Consider the following 19,781-nt stretch of genomic DNA (forward strand, 5'->3'; position numbering starts at 1 on the left):
GAAGCCGCCACCGCTAAGATTAAGCGGGGATACTTTCTACCTCTCCCGGGCCGGAAATCTCCACGTTATCTTGGCAGCAGTGACAGGAGTCCAGGACTACTCAGCTCCAAAAGCCCTCTCTTTAAAAGTCTTTCACATATTTAAATACCCTTATGCTGTAGTTTTAAATATCTTATTAACTACAATTAAACTAAATCAAAATTTGAGACTAGAAAAATAAACTACACCTCCTTATTCTAATTAAACTTAGATTGCTATCATAGTGAAAACACACTTGGATACATGGTGTATGTAAAGTGTATATATTCCATTGTACATCTCAACTAGTAGAAAAGTCCCAAGATGGCTCATGACAGTTTTTATACAGTCATGATATAACAATATTGTGATATCTGGGTATCCTATGGTTGTATTATGGCCCTGGACATAAGGAGTCCTCTAAAATATGTAATAGTGAGGTGTGTGACCATGTGAATATCAATGTAATTGATTTCTGTGTAAATATTGCTGACCGGCTCAGGGGGGCAAACACTTTGATACATGACGCAATACACAGAGGACAACAGCGTTACTGGCAAATCTGTGTTAAATGAAGCCTGACTACCTCACTATGGCTACAGAATGAAAGTGTGAGTGGTATGTGTGTCGAGGAGAGAGAAAAAAACAAAACAGGATTTAAAACAAATTTGTTCATTGATAGAGTTGCTTGATTGCTCGTCTTGTCATCTGCACCATTTGTTAGAGGGCACGAGGATCCATCGTTATCCTGGACTACAAAGCTCTATTGTTCAGGACGTGCGTGCATGTCTACACACACACACACACACACACACACACACACACACACACACACACACACAGATACATACAGACAAACACAGACAGCCCCCCCCCCACCCACACACACAGACAAACACAGACAGACCCACCCACACCCCCCCGACCCTACCCACCCACCACACCCACATCCACACCCACACGCAGAAAGTGTAGGGGGGTTGTAGGAGCCTATGAAGAACTGGGCCCACTGCTTCTTGCAGCCTGGGTGTGGCATGTTTTGTTTTATTTAATCATTTATCTAAGCTGAATCCTTGAAATGTGTTTTAATGCGTTTCTCCCTCTTTGATTTACTGAATCCCTTGAAGGCAACGCTTTACGAGAAGTCACTGCCTACATTACTAAACTGTGTCAACACAAAATCAATCGGAAGGCCGCAAGTTCAGTAAAGCTCCCTTCCCCAACTGAGCCAAAAGACAGGTATGTCAATAATCCTTTAATTACAACTGAGATCCAGACATCTGACGTTTCTCAGGATGCAGCAAGGAACCTCAGCACTGTGTTTTCCCAAGTCCCAGTACTGCCATAGTGAGCCATGATGTTATGTGGCTTATGTGATGCAGCAAAATGGAGAGAAAAGGAAATGATGGAGCAGAGGAGAAAAGGGTGGGGGGGAGGCACCCAAATTGTTGACATAAGTGAAAATTATAAACATATCATTAATAATGGCTTCAAAGCTAATTGGGAAAAGCAACCCAAAGAGAATAAAGCATTGTAGTAAGTTATTAGCAGAGAAAGAAAAACTAAAATAAACCTCCTACCAAAGAAAGAGAAATAGATGTTGAGCACTAACACAAAAGTACTGATATTAATACAGATTATGTCATATTATATGTATTTTAGCCCTGGACAGTACAAAGTGTTAGCCTTTCCTCAGACTTCTCTCTGTTTGCAGTCTGGACTGAATTTCACTCCTTGTCATCGGCAGACTGGGGCGACTTATGATAGTTGCGCAAGGCGCTCTCTCTGTGTGTGTGTGTGAGGATATTTATAAGTTCAGTGATTGAGAACAGGGGAAGGTAAAACCAATGAAACCAAGAGCATACAGAACATGATAAAGATAAAAAAAAAAAAAAAAAAACAGTTCCTTCAGACTTTAGATGTTTTACTCTCAGCCACCATGGATCTGGTTTTGGAAGCCATTTGCAAACGCACTGGAGCAAGACTCAATACATTCAGAACATGTTCCTGCTGTGTTGTGCTGATTAATCTTTTTTTTACAGTAAGAAGCAATCAAAAGAGGCAAGATTGGCTTTATCATTGGAATGTATAATCAAAATATGTAATTAAATTATTAAACCTGTCTGTATTAGTCTAAGAAAAATTTAACTTTGTTGTTGCATAACAACGAAGAAATATTTCCATCCAAAATAGTGCCAATTGAAACATTGTGGATTTGACTGAGATTTAGACGGTCCCCTTTCAGACAAAGAGGAAGGGGGAAGAAGGCCAAGAGAAACGGAAAAAAGGATATACGGAGCAGATAAAAAGGGAGGCAGGGAAATTTCCCAAATCAGAAAAATTGTGACATCTCAGCCTTAGCTGTAAATAGTATGATATAGATGATTAGGACTGTGAACAAAACTATGTTGGAGCTCAACTAAAGAGGCAGCTTTAAAAACAACACCAGAGTAGTAATCTCTTAACTTCTCTGTAATGGACTTTTGAGGCACTTTTATACACATGTCACTGACTCCGAAACAGAGGGAGAAATAACAGCTGCACGAAAGATAAAGAAAAGCTGAGATGGGAAAGGTGGCAGAGGCTGGTGTACTGAGGGGACATGGCGCAGAGTAGCTGGTGGTTGGTATGAAGAGTCTGGTAGAAGGACAGAAAGATTGATTGAAGAGGAGAGAAGGACAGTTGACTGTGGCATCTCTAAACGTTACTGAGGCAGAACAGGATGCCTTATGTAAGTGTCCATTAGTGTGGGTGAGCAAGTGATAAAGCATTCTCCTGCAGCAGCGCCAGAGCTGCGCAATAAGAGTTTCCTTCCCTCTTGATAAGTGACTCTTTCTCTCCCCGTCTTTAAGGCATCCAGCCAGAGGCCATGTACAGTGTCATATACATATATACATATGAATACAAAATTAGCCATTAAGATTTATAATGGATCATGTACTTGATGCATGATATGTTAAGCTTCTTCTGACTTTGTCTATGGGGCTGTTTCCATTTGGCTATTTCCATCCAGACATCTGGCCGTGAGCGGATCGAATAGTGGCCAGCTTTAGGCAGAGTGTTTCCACCTTGCATCAACATGCATCCTGGGTGACCACCTGAGGTTGGATCTCACTTCCCCCGCTGTTTATCCAAATGAACACTCAGGCTACGTTACGAATATATACAAGTAAATAACCACAAGAACAGGAACCTGAACATCAGAACCACAATGAGTCAGGTCAGATTCATTCATTGTTCCAGCGCGTCTCCGCTGTTGAGGTTGAAAGGGGGCGGGGCCTCACAGCTGTGGGTCTGATGGGTGTTGGAAATTACAGGAGATAAACTACAAGACAAACAGATACATGAGAAGAGAAGTTTAACAGGTCGGATATTTATTGCATTGTCTGTTACAAATATAGGCCTGTGACATATTTCACATTTGTAAATGTCTGAACACTGGAGTTTGTAAATTTAATTCACAGCCTGAAACGTTCGGCTCCTTAGATTAATTCATTATTAATTCATTATTGATCCACAGCACATCTCTCCCAAAGTTGTGGGTCTGATTTTGTGTCCGAAATAATACGATATTAACCAAAAGAAAAAAAGATAAACCCAGAGGAGGCGTTGGTGAAACAAGCATCATGTATTTCAATTCCCTCATCAGCTGCTTCATAACGTCAGCTTGCAGTAAATTTCTCCTGCTGTCAGTCGGCTACAGTTTGGCTGCACTCAGCAGAAACACACAGGCCGTTAAATAAAAATAAAAGAAGAGCAGGCGGAGATCAGATCAGGTGAAAGACTGAATGGAGAAAAAAAAAAAATCTGACTTGAAATAGACAAATGGACATCACTTGTGCAACAGAGCTGGCTGTTTGGCAAAAACATTCCTGTATGCAGCCTACTCTTCTCTTCCCTTGTTGAAATTGAAAATAAATGTTGCCCTTCCTCCTTCACTGCGTAACAGCAGATGATTAATGTCTCATTAGAGCATTATACACACACACAGCACATACTTCCCCACATTAGGCGGCGCTTCTTTAGAGGCCCTCATTAGTGTTAAAGAATGAATGATTCAGAGTCAGCCACAAAGCTGTACGCTGAAAACACAGATTATATAAAAAAAAAAATTAAAAAAAATTCTTTCAGCCTCACTTCTCTGTACACCTTCTAAGTCAGGAGACAGTGAGGCTGCAGTGTTATTTGATGAGCTACAAGCTTCTGCATTTCTAAATTGTCTACGCAGCTCATAACCCGGATCCTGGGGCTGACCTAGCAGACATGCCAGATGCCCATTTGCGTCCTAATCTGACCCTCCCCCCCTCGCATGACTCTATTCAGGGTGACCTTTCACCCCTGCCTGTCAGTGCAAAAGCTTTACCTTCTCGTGGTCTGGAAGAGAGGAAAGAGGCTACAAGTGACGGCGAAAATGTAGCGTTAAACTCAGAAGGAACTTCGCAACTCGTGATAATACTGACATACTAAACACTTATTCAAGGGAAATATAAAAGAAAACAACCACCTGAAAAAGAAGTGGGCTGCTTTACTCGGTCTTTACTCGGTATGTCAGCAGTCTGTGGGTTGCACATCCCAGACTAGAGTGGGGGCGGGTAACTGCTCCTCTGACTTTGACTTTCAACAACCGCCTGTAATGTCTCCTTCGGGAGAAAAGGATTGGTGATGAGGTGGTCGGGGGGGGCGGTAGTGGACTCCGGTCTGTCCTGCCTGCTTGCCTGGCCTAAACCCTGCTGGTAACTGTAATACAGACCGAGTCAAAGGCTGCTCAATAATCATGCGAAAAACAGAGCCGTCTTTTTTCCCCCTCCACAACAGACAACCCGCCTCCCTCCGCTCACTGCAGTTGGTTGCTTTGGTGTCTTGTTTATGCCGACTCAGTGTTTTCCATTCATGTTACCCTACTGTGGTGACAGTGTACCTGACCAAGGACAGATAAGAACGAAAAGCTTTTCACATCAAAACAAAATGTCCCCTCCCCATTTCATTTCGTCAGGACTCTTTTTTCTTTTTCTTCTTCTTCATTGAAACTGGTTTCTGTTCCGTTATCAGTGCAGAGGATCTTATGCTGATGAGTATTGACAGGTCAAACGTGCTCCGCTTTAGAGTGTGTGTGAAATAGAGACTTAAACCGAGCACAGACCAAGCAATACACAGAAAGAGGGACACACACATCGAAGCACAGTGGACAAGACAATGGGGAGTATTTAAAAATATGCTCCAGGTTTGACGGTGTTTAGATGAGTTTGGATTTGAGCTAGTAAATATATTGGTTCTTCCTCTTTCTTCCTGCAAGATCTTTGCCCAGGCTTGTCTGAAGGATAGTGACCTACTTTACAGCATTAGCAAATTAACAAGACATGGTGTGAAGGTACCAAGTTGTACACGAGAAATTATACACAACTGACAAAGCGGTTAATATTAAACACACAGAGGGCTGAGCAACGTCTTGTGAGCTCAGATCGCTTTAAACACATTCAATCCTGTAGCACGGTGACGGTATTAACTGAGCTGGCGGGGAGCAAATGAAAATAAATGGTTTTGTTGACACTATCCAAAGCAGAGCAGAGAAAGCAGCAAATGCACCATGGGTCACACCCACATTTACAGATTATCACACACACACACACACACACACACACACACACACTTACAGATAAACACACACATGTACAGATAAACACACACACACACACACACACACACACACACACACACACACACACACACACACACACACACACACACACACACACATTTACCGAGATATCAAGCACAACCTCCCCCAATGTGACCATTGCGTACAGAAAAATAGGTGTCTTTCACTGTAGCACAACTTTGGGTTCCTTTATGAAATCGTTCAAGTCAAATTTGTCAAAAAAAAAAACAGATTACTGTATGTAGCCTTATGTGGTAACTGGAATCCCTTTTTATTGCTCTTATGATTTGTAATGAACACCACATGCACACACATCTGGAAATCAGACAGAACTGGGATGAGCCCAAGCAAGCATTATCAGTTCAACTACTACACTAGCACAACAATTGTTACAGCTAAAGCTTATATTATAAGTCAATTAAATAGTAAGTTCATTTAACAAAAAAAATAATCAGCAAGTATTTTGGCAATCTATAAATCAGTTTTGTCAGTTTTCAAGCAAAAATACAAAACGTTTGATGGATCGAGCTTATCAATGTGTTACTTTTGGACGAGTACAAAAAGCTATTTAAATAAATCACCTTGGGCAAATTATTTTTATCACTTTTTCCCAGGTCTATTTTCTGATCATTGACAGACCATACAACCAATCAATTAATCGCAGCCCTGATTTCAACTAAAATATGAAACATCAGGAAAAAGAAAAAGGTTTTATAGATGAGAGATTCACTGATTGCAAAACAAAAGCCAATCTGAGCAGGCAGTTAATCTGAAAGGTCAATGGAGCAACAAAGAAGCTGGGTTAATATATTCATGCAATTATATAATGTTCCGCAACCTCTTATAGTGGCTGTGTAGTAGTCAATTCAGAGTTTTCTATTGATGCAGCAGTGTATTGAGCTAGCCATCAACATGTGGTGGAAAAGGGATGTTTCAAATCTGGTCAACATGCCGCCTAAGAGGCGAGAATTGCCGTTTTATTGTCTGTGGTAGAAAAAAAATGTCATACTCAAACACACAGAGAAGTAGGCACAAGATCACTCTGCTTTAAGAGCCCGATCAGTCTTGCATGCTCTCCAGAGACACTCCCTCACATCATACATGACCAGCAGCACGTAACATTCACGTGATGAGAGGAGGGAAAAAAAAAAAAGGAGTAAGTGTGGTATTTAACCCTCTATACAACCCACGCCTACTGTCAAGCACACTCTGAGCAGTTCCAGCCTGTTGTGCTAATGGACTTTAAATGAGCATACTATCTGTCTGTTTAGCAAAGTGTAATATTCTAACATTTCTAAAAATCAAGTTTTATGCAAATTTAGCAAAGAATCGCTCAGTTTTTACACTTTACTGTACTGTAACCAGACATTTAGATCATGTGTAACTGCCGTCTGACAGAGGCAGCGACTTCACACAGACAGTAACCAATAGCTGCGGAAAGAAAAGGAGAGAGTGCTCAGGCACCACCTCCAGCCTCTCCCAGTCCTCTTTACTATTACATAATCACTTATCAGTGCTTGTCCCTGAATGCATGTTCTGCTTGCTCTGTGGGAAACAGCATGTATGTGAATATAAGTTTATCCAAGAACGACGGAAAAATTACCTGGGCTCAGATGTGCATAGTGTGTGTGTGTGTGTGTGTGTGTGTGTGTGTGTGTGCGCGTGTGTGAGAATCAGATGATACAGCAAAAGCAAACTGCACCGAATGTGAAACATCAAACAAAACACCCACGAGAAAATTAATCTTCCTGCCTGACATACAGACAGCACATCACAAACTTGTCTGTCAAGGGGTCAAGAAAGATAGCACTGGGCTCAATCCATACGCTGAGGCATCTCAGTGAAGATTCTCACTAATCCAGGTCACTGTTAATCTAAATATCAGACGCCCGATATTAAAAACTTCCCCAAATGTAGTTAACGGACCCATCAGTAAAACATACTAGAATGATCTCATATTGTCTCTGGTTTTTCCTGATTGGGCAATCCCGGCCCTCATTGCTGGCTCTGGCTCTCTTAAGGCATATTTCGAAACCATTCTGGATGGAACACCAAACATGCGGCCAGTTAACCAGTACGCCCCCGCGCCAGTCATGCCCAAACTACTGTACAGTTGTAGCCAGATGGTGAATTTCCCTTCCAGTCAAGACTTTGTCGAGGAACATAAGCTCGAGTATTCAAACTGCTTACGATGATTATTTTTATCACCTCAAGTTTGGTGCCAAATTAGCTCCTGGACGGAGCTTAACAGACACAAGAGCTACACACACACAAATAGGTCTGATAGTTAACAATGTGATCCAGGAGGTTGATTATGCATCTGCCCAAAGCTTGTGTTTTTAGATGCCAAGCCAAACTCTGACTCGCATCAAATGACTGTATTTCCACACAAAAATCCACAAATAAAACCAAATATAAAAGATACATCAGGTGTTCATGACTGTGGATACCATCAGCCTCTCCATACCTGTTTCTGGGGACGGGGATGTGGGAGGAGGGGTGGGGTTGTGTCTCTATCTGTGGTACATTCTGCCCTTGTGCTGCCCTGAAGTTGCTGGGCAGCTCTGCTTGTTTCCCTGGGTTTCTGATGTCCAGATGCATGAAGCTGCCTGGCAACTGCCCATTTACGGCTGGACAGTGAGTGGGACTGGCCCTCTTCAGGATCCCAGTGGAACCAGTGTCTTTTTGGTCTCCCTGGCCAGTCTAGAAAAAGAAGCAAAAAAAAACAACAACAACAACAACAAAAAAAACATTATAGTCAAGTTTATCCTTGTAAAGGTAAATTATCAGCAAGCCTACACCAGAAACAACAGGTCAAGTGATACCCGAGATTGATAACATGATTAGGCACAGAAAACATGATGTGAATTAATCACTAAGGTAGTGTTTTTGAGAGGGTTAAATTACTGTATTTGTCTTGGGGGAAGGGGGGGGGGGAAGGATGGGGGGCGGGAGGGGGGGGGGGGGAGGCAAAAAAGAAAACAACAATTTGAATCTCTCTTCCTCTCACTTGATAACCCCAAGGTTATTGTCCTTCCCACTGGACATGAACTTCCATGAAGCAACCAGAAAAAAAGACAATCCCAGGTTAAAATACTGTGGCAGTGCATCTCTGTTTCAGCTGTCTGTTCACAGAAGGCGTGGAATAGATGCAAAAAGCATCAGTAAGTAAAAGTATCAAACATTGTTTGTCAGTCAAAGAGCTTAAGATTTGATATTTCCTGTCAAATAAAATATACAACTCCTCACATTTAATGAGCTGAAATCAGATAGTATTTGGCAGCTTTGTTTGAAAAATTAAAGCTAATGAGTTATTAATGTTCCACCAAATGACTAATTAATTAATAGTTGCAGCTTCTAGTAAATACACTCTCAAGTGATCATTCAGAAAACCTACGATTTAAGCTTAGTTTCATGCTGCTGAACTCCCACTATCACACTGCCATGTTAATATGAACAGACACACCAAATGAACTGCACTCATTTAAATAAAATGCTAATTGACCCAAAAAAAATTTTTTTTATTGATGTATTTTTTTAATGTTGCAGGGACAAGAAATGACTGAAACAAACACACATGGAGCCCAAAAAAAAAAATGCTTTAAGTGAAATGCAAAAAAAAAAAAAAAACTCATACAATGTGGCAAAGAAAAAGCTTTAGCATGGGGTGGGGGGAAAAAACAGGAAAACATATCACATGTGTACTGTCACTGGTTCGGCAGCGTACATGGAGCCGGGCCTTGCTGCGCAGCCAGGAAGCCCACGCTGTAGCTCCACCCTGAAGTCATGGGGGAGGGGGTTAAGGCTTGTCGTCCTGGCCCCCTCCCCATCCCCCTCCCCTCCCCCAGTAAACTTTGCACACCGTACGAGCCGCCATTTAAAGCGGTTAAGATACGACGTAATTATTCACCACTGAGCATTGACAGCAGTTGGTGAAATTAGTGTCGCTTTAAAAAAAATAATAAAAAAAAAAAAAAAAATTCTGACGACACAACAAACATCACTTCACACAGCAGTTGTAGTCTCGTGCGAGCGTCACAGTCGCGACCGTTAAAACGTAGTGAGACGGCGTACATCGACAAACTCACAAGAACAAATTAACGTTACACGCTCGATAGTATCTGCGGAGTAACTTTTGAGTGCTCAAGTGACTTTGCCGGCTTAAAGTGAGGCGTGTGCGCGCTCTCTTACCCCGTCTGGACGGTACTTACTTTTTCCATGTCGTTCAATAGTCGACCACCCGGACACAAGCCGTTCCCTTTTAGAGAGATTCTCTCGGTTTTAACCTCCGCCGCCGAGCCGCCGTCCATTACAAATTTGTAAAGGACGTGCCCGTGTGTGTACACCGGCATGCAACCGCTTTTTTCCACCGTGGGGACCCGGGTGTCGCGGAGCACAGAGCGGCCTGTCCGGCAGTTAAAATCCGCACCACCAACCCTAGTCCCAACCGACGACTTCTCCAAAATATATTTGGACTCCATATTCAGACGTGGGGACTAAAGAAAGAAAACCAGCTTTCTATAGATTTTAGTGCAAATTGCTGGAGTAAGATACATTTATCAGGATTGTCGCGAGTTGATAGGAACTGTCTGTGTCTTAACTTCTATTCTAGCCTACATGTAAAGTTTCCCTCCACTGCTGACACCACCACCGCTACCCAGGATATCCAAAAAGCCGCCCGGTCAGGAGGATAAAAGATTGTTTTGCCTCTTTCCTCCAAATGGTTGCCACGCCCCCTCCGCTTCACTCTCATTGGTCCTCCGCATACATAAACATTACACTTTGGCACGCGTCCATAGCGAGGCGGCGTCTGATTGGCTACTTTTACTGTGTCAATCACAATTTGTTTCTAATCCAAATAATGTGGGCGGAAGAGAGGAGGGGGCGTGTTCTACAGTTTACCGGCCGGTGTCTGTCGACGACAAGCCGGTCTGCGAGGCAGGCGGGGGAGGAGGAGGAGGAGGAGGAGGCGCAGAGAAAACAGCCTGCGGGCCTCAGCGGCAAACTACGCATTTATGTTTTCCCAAATCAAATGGTAATTTTGCGGATCATGAAGTGTGAAGCATGAACTATACTTTACAAGTGGATTAGTGTCGATCAAATGAACAGATTGTTTTCCCCAAAAAAGTTTTTAGCTCTTTATTTGGAAAGTGTAAGCTGTTAAAGGAGTTATGCTCATTTCGAAGTTTTTGTATTTTTATTCTGAAACTCTATTAAAGTAGTTTTGCACTATTCACTGCTCACAAAACTAATTATGTATCTTATACTGGCCCTTAATGCAGCCGGTCAGTTTACCCCCGGTTTGAAAAAAGCTTGTTGAAGCCCCTGTCTCTTTAAGGCCCCTTACTGAAGCCCACTTTCTTCTTATTGGACAACTTCCAGGAAGTCTCCAGGAGTGGCAGCACCCAATGCTTGCTTTTGACCTCCCTGCCTCATCCTCTTGAAAAGAAAACTCTAAACCGACTAAAATAATTACTTGTTCTTGTTTGGAAATGGCAATTTATCAAATCCATCTGTACATGTCTGAGCCAACTGTGTTCCAGAGTATGAGAGAGGACAGCATGAACATCTGCAGCAACAAAGAAAATGTTAAAATTGTTATATATCTGCCACTCATAATAGATGTTACCGTGGGAAATGCACTAGATCAGAGGTTCAGACCATGTATTATGTACCAAATTTCCTAGCTACTACCACTTCCCACTGCAGACACCAACACTTTTTTTCACACTATACAATTCACAGACTGAACTTTAGGCTGCTGTTTCAAAATCAAAGAATACATTTACTAATCAGAGCACTCACAAAAGTAAGTCCAAATCAGAAGGTGGAAGTGCACAGAAGTAGCTGTTTTTTGGACCTTCATGCCATTTCAAAATCCCATTCATTCGAAACAAATGAAAATTCAGAATCAAACCTATGTTAGTGTTATAGTATGTCCTAGGTGATGTGACTTCACCAAGCAGCAACCGGCAGTGACGTCCCCCATTGGTGGACTTCACCTTATGGGGCTGAGCATAAGCAAGCTTTATTTTTTAAGTAGCTCTCCAGCTTAACGCACCACAGTTTGGGAATCACTGCGCTAGTTCTTGGTTTGACTGCCTTTTGGCTTTGAATATTTTCACAGGAGCACGAGTGCTATTGGTATCATATATGGATGAGAGGGCGGATGGGTGTTTCCCTCTACTCTGTGGAGTGCTGCACCAAGAGCAGACCACCATATTAATATTATTATGTTGATAAAATGCATTGTAAAGAGTCTAGTCGCAAAATATGTGATGGAATATCAATATCAACAACCGTCTTTACATACAATTTGTAGAAACATGGTATTCGTTAACATTATCAAGTAATCCCTATTAAAAGATACAGTATGAAACCCATAATTTTGTTATATTGCAAAATTTTACACAAACACACTTTCTTGCGAGTTCCATTATTGCAAGCTCCAGTTATGAATATAAACCTGCTGCAGAACAGTAACAACGAGACACTGTAGTGCTGCCTGGTTTAATCCCCTTTACAAACCAATAAGACTACAGGGAAAACAAAGACATGTTATAATGTGCCACTTTATTAGAAAAGTAAAAACTCACTTTAATATTTTATGAAGGTTAATATAAAACATTACAATCTTTTGCATATCTGCACTGTTACACTATATTTTATTATTTTTATTATTTTTAAACTTAACCCTGTGCTTTAAGAACATACAACATTGGCTACAGCTGTCACAGCAGTATTGGCCCATAATTATATCTAAAGACAATTAACAAACAGCATCTGTATCTGCATGGAAAGCATGAAACACTTTGCATCCACAAAGTACAATGTGTCTGGGATAACCATCTTTTTTTTCTTTTTTTTTTAAACAAATATACTGTATACTGTATGTTACATTGGAACAACGTCAGAACAGCAACAGAGTATTTTACACATTTACATCATCATCCTGTATTTGTGCAATGAACATCTGTCTCAGTCAGTGAATAACAGTGTTCAACAAAACATATCAGATCAGTGCTTTTCTCTTAGGATAAAGAAAATGTGACACATTAGGTGACAGCCAGAAAAAAAAGGATTAAGTGTGATAGCGATTTCCAGCCGGCATTGTTTGAGGGAAGCCTCAACACAGGTTGTAAAGCGTCTCAGCTGTTGGCCATTTCTCATTTCAGACAGTAGTTGAGCCATTGGTGCATTGTTGATATCAGGCCTGGGCAGGCCTGACCCACCTCCTCTGCCCCCTCCCCAACCCCCATATCAGTCCCTGAGTCCCTCAGAACTGGACATCAAAGCCCCCTCCCCTGCACAGCGAGGGAGAGAGGTGATGCAAAGAAAAGAGAGGTCTGTGTTGGTTATTGGAGAATGAACACAGCTGGGGGAGGGATATGCAAGGGCTCACCAAGTTGATGCAAAATGTGCTCCCTCCCCTAAACTGGAAATGCACATGGCTGAATGCTGCAGAGTGTGTGTGTGTGTGTGTGTGTGTGTGTGTGTGTGTGTGTGTGTGTGTGTGTGTGTGTGTGTGTGTGCGTGCGCGCACCCAAACACATCAGGAGGAGGAGGGTCCTCTGGGTTTGTGTCCATTTTCAGTGATCCTCATCCAGCTTTATACTAGCTCTGCACCGCCACCCCACCTCTATCACTCCTTCTTGCTCCCCCCAGAGCAGAGAATAAACATCACTCTGCCTCAAACTCCCAGCAGCTCCAGTCTATCTCCGTTTCCTCCCCTGCTCCTCCAAGTTGTCACTTTGGGAAAAAAACTCAATGCTGCTTTGCATCACATGGCCAAAAGTACAACAGAAAAGATTTAACAAACAAGAGATCAATTAAGTACCACAATATTTGTTTTCATCTCCATACATCAAAGCATGCACTTATTTGATCAAGCAGGAAAAATTGCACCGACAACATAAACATACTGTTTTCATGGCAGTGGTATGAGCTATTTAACCAATGGTATTATCAGTAGGTAAGAAAAAAAACAGTGCATTAAAATACAGAGTGCATTTGTTTTTACATACTTTCTGACACAGTAGCATTTATAGATTTATGTTACTAACCATTCTAAACCCATCTTCTCTTTGTATGGTTGTCTCACAGTGAGATCATTCAACTTCATCCTTCATCTGTCAGCCTGTGAGTAATTTGTCTCCCTTGTCACCTCTTATCTGTATGCCCATTTATTAAGCCTCAAACATTTTGTTTTCTTCCTTTGTTCATTGTTGTTTAATGGGCCCCAAAGCTACAGGGAAAAGACATTGTTTATTATGGAAGAGAACTCGGTACAGAGGCTGGAGACAAGGGTGGGGAGAGGGAGAAGGGCAACCTTCCAAAGGACACTCGCTGGTCATTTTTATGCCCAGCTCTTTATTTTCCTTGGAGTCCAAGCCTTCTGTTGCTATTTCAACCACCAGACTTAAGTACGGTGCGCTATGGGGAGCTCTGGCTTTGACTCGAGTCCGAAACGAATCAGAACTGTGCTCGGATACGCCCTTCGCAGCACGTTAATGCACAATTAAGCCTAGTAGTTCTGCAGCTGTCCAGTGCAAAACCACAATGTCATAAAACTGATGTTTACAATGCCCAAAAGTATGGAATATTAACTACCATGGATGACGCATCGTGTATTATTTTGGACACTCTTTCACTTCCATAATTGTTTTTTTTTTAAATATATATATATATATATATATATATATATATATATATATATATATATATTCTTCTGCTGTTTATCCCTGTAATACAGTAAAAAAAAAAAAGAAGAAGTCTCACATTGAGAAATCTGTCACTCATATCATTCTGTGGAAATTCTTGCACAAGCCTCTCAATGCCCCTGACCTTATCACTTTACCCTGCATGACTGCCAAATATGTGTGTATCTGTGTGGGAGTGTGTTGGGGTGTGTCAACATGCCTCTGGCTACAGATGTTTGTCAAAGTTGAGTGTGGATTTTTAACTAATCTCTTAATTGAAGTGAAGGTTTCATTATTGAGCAAAACTTTTTTATAGTCATCATGAGGGCCGTTACTCATAACTGATAATAGGCTTAGGGCACATTGATGAATATTTGTGGTATGAAGACAATAGCCTTCACTTACTCCAGTGTGTAAGCAGGACAGCAAGTCATGTGTGCGCATGGTGACAATAGCTAACAGTGTGCCTCGTACTCCTTTTACAGCCAGGTTCATTGCTACTACAGTCTATTTTCAAGTGTGTGTTTGAGTTTGCACAATGCATGCACATTTATTTTTTCATATATATTAACGTTTGCTCTTCACAGGTTGTGAGTTACACCACAAACTCTTTAAAGAGTAAAGTGTTCATATAAAAATAAAGATATTATGGAAAACGATACACAAACAGGTGAGTATGGTCAGTGAAACAGTAGATTGAAGACGTTTATTCCAGTTGGATTTTTTGTTCCTTTTTTGTTTAAAATGTATTTGGTCCATATTTGGGCTGGATTAGCCTTAGGCTGGTTCTGAAGTACAGACCAATCAAGGGAAGTCTGAACCTGGATTAAGACCCTGTTTGTACCTGATGTCAACACAAAATGGATCCTCATGTTGTTTTACAATAGAGGGCCTTGTGTCTATGTACAGTAACCTGGTAAACAGGAAGATCCCTGGTCTCTGTGCCAGTGGATTCTGGGCCCCTTTCTGCTTGTCAGCCAGCTACAGGCCAGTGACATACATCTCCATCCCATCATTGAAGGTGAAGATGGTGGTAGTGCTGGAGCTGTTGCCCCCTTGTTTCACATCGCTGATGGTCTCATAGAAGTTTTCCCCACCGGGCAGGCCTCTAACAGGAGGGGCGGAGGGTCCTGAGCCTTGAGGTGCCGCTGGTGCTGCCTGCTGCTGTTGTGGCGTCTGTTTCTTTCTCTTCAGAGTGGCATTACCCCCAGCTGTGCTGTTATTGGTTCCCCCCTGCTCACGTTTCCGGTGGGTGTCGATGCTAGCGTACGCGGGGTCTGACTCGATCATTGTGGAGGACCAGGACCTGTCTCCTATGGGCTCATAGCAAGGCTCCTCCTGGGAACGTGCCTGGCCCTGGACGCCTCTGCCTCGGCCCCGAGAACCTGCGTTTCCTCTCTCCCCACCAAAAGAGCGTGGGAGGGTCTTTGCTCCGTTGTGTTCCATAGGAGGTTTCTTTTTCTGGGTTTTACATACGATGGAGTAGGTGTCTGCAATCTGAGAATACAAACAGGGGAAGAGCAGAGTATGGTGTCAGTTAATAACACCGAACTACAGTACAACTCTATCCTGTGGGTGACAGCTACTTAAATAGAAGGTAACTTTTACCTAATTTCCTTGCCTTGTTTATATGGGTGAATGTCTGAAATTACAAGTGATATAAAGCCAACAAATGCTGCACTGTGCTGGGATTTAAATGAATGTTTCACTTTCACGTTCACATTTCACATGTTTCACAATCAAAAATTTCGGACTTCCTATATTTACAGTATGTAAATATTGGGCCTCATTCACCAATATCTTCTTGAGATTTTTCTTAAATTTGTTCTTGCGAAATGTCCTAAGAAAAAGTCTACACTCAGATTCGAGGCGTGTTCTTAAACTCCAGATTTGTTCGCACCTGTGTTCTCATATCGATGAATCCCACGGTCCTCGTAAATTGAAAGCATGTGCCAGTTGTCCCTAATTAGCATAAGTAAACGCCCTGCCAATGCCCAGAAAAGGACATGAGACTGCAGTGCAGTCACAGACAGTGAGGGTGAAGAGAAAAGTTGAGAGAAACGTAAATAATATAAAAAGAATTACACTGTAAAAGTCCAATTAATTTGACTTTACTAACAAGCAATTCATTGCTGTCAAAACCTGGAAGACAAAGCTTTTTTACAGTTGTAAGGGTGTCAGTGTAATGATTATTAAAAACAATGATGCTTTGTAAAATAATGAAAATAATTATTAAAATTAAAAATATAAAAAAATATCATTGTAGATTAAAGACTATAATATTATAGAAGTGCAGAATTGAAGAGAATGCAAAAACGAATTATTTGGCACGAACATTTCGGCACTCAGATGTGCGTAAGAGTCCTCTTCAGTGTGCGTAGTTTCTGTTCTTACCCAAGAAAAAAAAAATCCCAAATAATAAAACATTGGTGAATGCCAGAATCTTTGTAAAATCTGCATAAGTGGGGTTTAAGAAGAAATTTATTTCTTAGGAACGGTTGGTGAATGAGGCCCATTGTTTCTGCATGTATGCCAGATATAGAGGAACAATATGTGGACATGAGAGTAAATGTATAATGTTGCCAATTCGGTGTGTGGAAATGATTGTGTGAGCATGGATTTGGTGTGTGTCTGTGCGGTAGTGTGCGCATGTTTTAACAGAGCTTGCTCTGTGCTGTAACCTGACCTATTTTGACAGGGTAGGATAAGACAGAGTAAACTGTGTTATCAGTCTGTTGAGTTCTAGGCAGAGAAACAGCGTTAGCTTTGCAGTGGATGGACCTGTTAAAATTTCACCACAACGGCTTTGGCAACAACACAGCGAGGTTTGGTGTGAAAGATCTGGATGATAGCCAAGAGCTGAAAAAAAAAAACCACGTTCAGTGTTCACTTTTGGACTTTGCTCGCATCTCATTTGCTCTGACGGATGCATATGCACATGTTTTCAGTGGCTACATGTACTGCAGGTGTGTGCATGTTTCTGCTCGTGCATGCACATACGTACAGTATGTGCTGTATGTGCGGGCTTACATTGAAGCACGTGGAGATTTGATACCCAGGACTCAACCGAAAGGCATGTGTGAGGTCTTGTGGGGAATTATAATAAACTGGTGCTGTGACCTTTAGCATTTATGTGTCAGAATTCCACACGGGGAGCACAAGAGCAGAGGATTGTGGGGCATGGTAATGTTTACCTTCCGTGTTCACACCCAGACCAGCAGCTCTGCTCTACTGGCCCTGAGAAACGCTGGCTATGCAAACTCTCTCTATCCCCGACACACACACACACACACACACACACACACACACACACACACACACTAGACTTGTTTTTGTTCCGCTCCCACAAAAATGAAACCTGAGATCATATAGACAATGAGCAACACCCTCTGGGCATTTCTCTCCGTGTGCTAACCTTTACTTTTGTTGGTTCCTTTACATAATATGTCATACACATTGGTTACGCTGAGGAAATAAAATGAACTAAGTGCAAACCCCTGTGACTTTATCCGTTAATCTCTCTTCCTTTCGCCCCCTCTGTCTCTGACAGCTCTCAGCGACACACATGCCCTGCCACCACAAATCTCTTGTGTGACCTTTTTGCATAAACAAAGACCCTGGCGTATGCTGTAAGTGTGTGCAGACAATGTGCAGTGTGTGTGTGTGTATGTGCAAGGGTATGTATTTGTGTGCACACAGAATCTGCAGCTCTGTGCAGCAGAGGAAGGAAGTCACAAGATGATGGGGATTTCAAAACGGGGCTGCAGCTGTTGAGGAAGCCTGTGCATTGTATGTTTTCTTTTCCCCTCCCCTCACCCTGTAGTCATTTCTGTTATCTTTCTTCTGACATTACTTTTAACTCTTATTTCACTTTGACTTCAGCTTCTATAAGTCACAGTTAATTTCAGTATACAGTCCTTCTGTACGGAAACACAACCATGAGCGATGCATCTGTTTGCGATCAACTTCATGAATAGCAAATATGGCACGAGTTTTCAAATGGTCTTCCAGCAGTTGATTCTCACCTCGTGAGACATGTTTTATGCAACGTGATTGGTTGGGGTGGGCAGCGCCTCCTAATAGCCACAAAGAGAGCAGAGCACGAGAGAGCGCCAGCAGAGAGGAGGAGACTTAGTCGGGAGTCGAAACTCAACACCTTTTGACGGCTGCAACTGACAAACTCCAGAGGATACCGAGTATATGGGCATGTTAGGGCAACCACAAACTCTTGAATGGAAAAACACGGCAAGCAAGGGAGAGAAAAACTTTGGAAAAGAAGGAAAAATAAATGGAGAGATTTAGAGAGTGTAGCTAAGGCCAGCTGCTCTGTGTACCACTCTGATTTGCAGAGGGGGGTTTAACTGAAGCTAAACAGGAGAGAACCCCTTAATCTCCACATACAGCACAGCATCTAAACTCTATAAATCAACACTGGCTCAGACAAAAAACTTACCGAAAGCTTAGAACTTGCCAGGACTGTTGCTCTACTACTATAACATAACTCGCAAAAAAAAAAAAAAAAAAAAACCATTTTGGTTATATTTTAAGTGAGCAAGGGAATCATTGTTCGATATAAAAAAAAAATGTCTCTGTCAAAATTCAGACTTATAAACCAACAAAGTTTCTGTCATAGAAAAATGGCCCAAGGCTGATGAAGATGATAATGGAAAAGAGAAATTTAGTCACATTAATAATAGACAGTAATCTATTTCACACCACCCGTCCATCTACTCAGATCGACTGCCCCAACCCCTACCGGCATGACTAAAGTTCCCAAACTCTTTTGGTGTATTAAACTGTCGAGCAGAGAGCAAATAAACGGGGATTGAGAGTGGTGAAGTAGGGGTGGAGCTACTGCATGTGGAAGAGTATGTGGTGGGGTATGTGACATGATTGGCGACTGCAAACTTCCCCCTCTCACCACAAGATGTGCTCTACCACATATATACATATACTGTATAAATACATCATATTTCTGTCGGTCAGTTTGTAGCCCACATCCCAGTAAAGGCTGATCACATTCTGTCTGCTTTGGCTGACGATGCAAATAACTTTTTACAAGCAGCTCCATGAATGCAGAGTGGTGATCGACAGCAGGCAATACTGATGTCCAATCCGCTTGGTTGTGCGTTGGATAAAGAAAGATGAGTGGGGGGCTGGGAGATTGGGGTCAAAGTTTAGGCAGGGGGTGGAGGTTGCTAGATGGATGTAATGTAACCCCTGGCTGTAAGCAGAAACCCAGTAGGACAGGCAGGTCACAGGGCAGCGCTGTTATGACGTCTTGCCCAATCGAACGGGCGCCCCACCGGTAAACAAAGCAGTAATCAGAGACCTGTCTGTCCATCTGCTTGTGATCCTTAGCTACCAGACACACACACACACACACACACACACACACACACACACAC

At 42.1% G+C, this 19,781-nt stretch overlaps 2 protein-coding genes across 6 annotated transcripts in view; both read right to left on the bottom strand.

Annotated features, from left to right (window-relative positions):
- The window catches only part of slc2a4rg (SLC2A4 regulator), a 38,874-nt gene extending 28,535 nt beyond the window's left edge, over positions 1 to 10,339 (bottom strand). For both annotated transcript variants that reach the window (XM_069140537.1, XM_069140536.1), the window contains exons 1-2: positions 9,886 to 10,339; positions 8,142 to 8,377 (exon numbers count right to left, since the gene is read on the bottom strand). In XM_069140537.1, coding sequence (XP_068996638.1) covers positions 8,142 to 8,377; positions 9,886 to 10,155 — 506 coding nt within the window. In that variant the 5' untranslated portion in view covers positions 10,156 to 10,339. The remainder of the gene's footprint in view (positions 1 to 8,141; positions 8,378 to 9,885) is intronic.
- A 1,889-nt stretch (positions 10,340 to 12,228) lies between these two features.
- Positions 12,229 to 19,781, bottom strand: part of LOC138193178 (uncharacterized) — a 41,170-nt gene continuing 33,617 nt past the window's right edge. For all 4 annotated transcript variants that reach the window (XM_069141048.1, XM_069141049.1, XM_069141046.1 and 1 more), the window contains exon 9: positions 12,229 to 15,870. In XM_069141048.1, the coding sequence (XP_068997149.1) occupies positions 15,355 to 15,870 (516 nt within the window). In that variant the 3' untranslated portion in view covers positions 12,229 to 15,354. The remainder of the gene's footprint in view (positions 15,871 to 19,781) is intronic.

Source organism: Embiotoca jacksoni, unplaced genomic scaffold, assembly GCF_022577435.1.
Source record: "Embiotoca jacksoni isolate LCO1_2020_lvr unplaced genomic scaffold, fEmbJac1.0.p SCAF_9, whole genome shotgun sequence".
Lineage (NCBI taxonomy): Eukaryota > Metazoa > Chordata > Actinopteri > Embiotocidae > Embiotoca > Embiotoca jacksoni.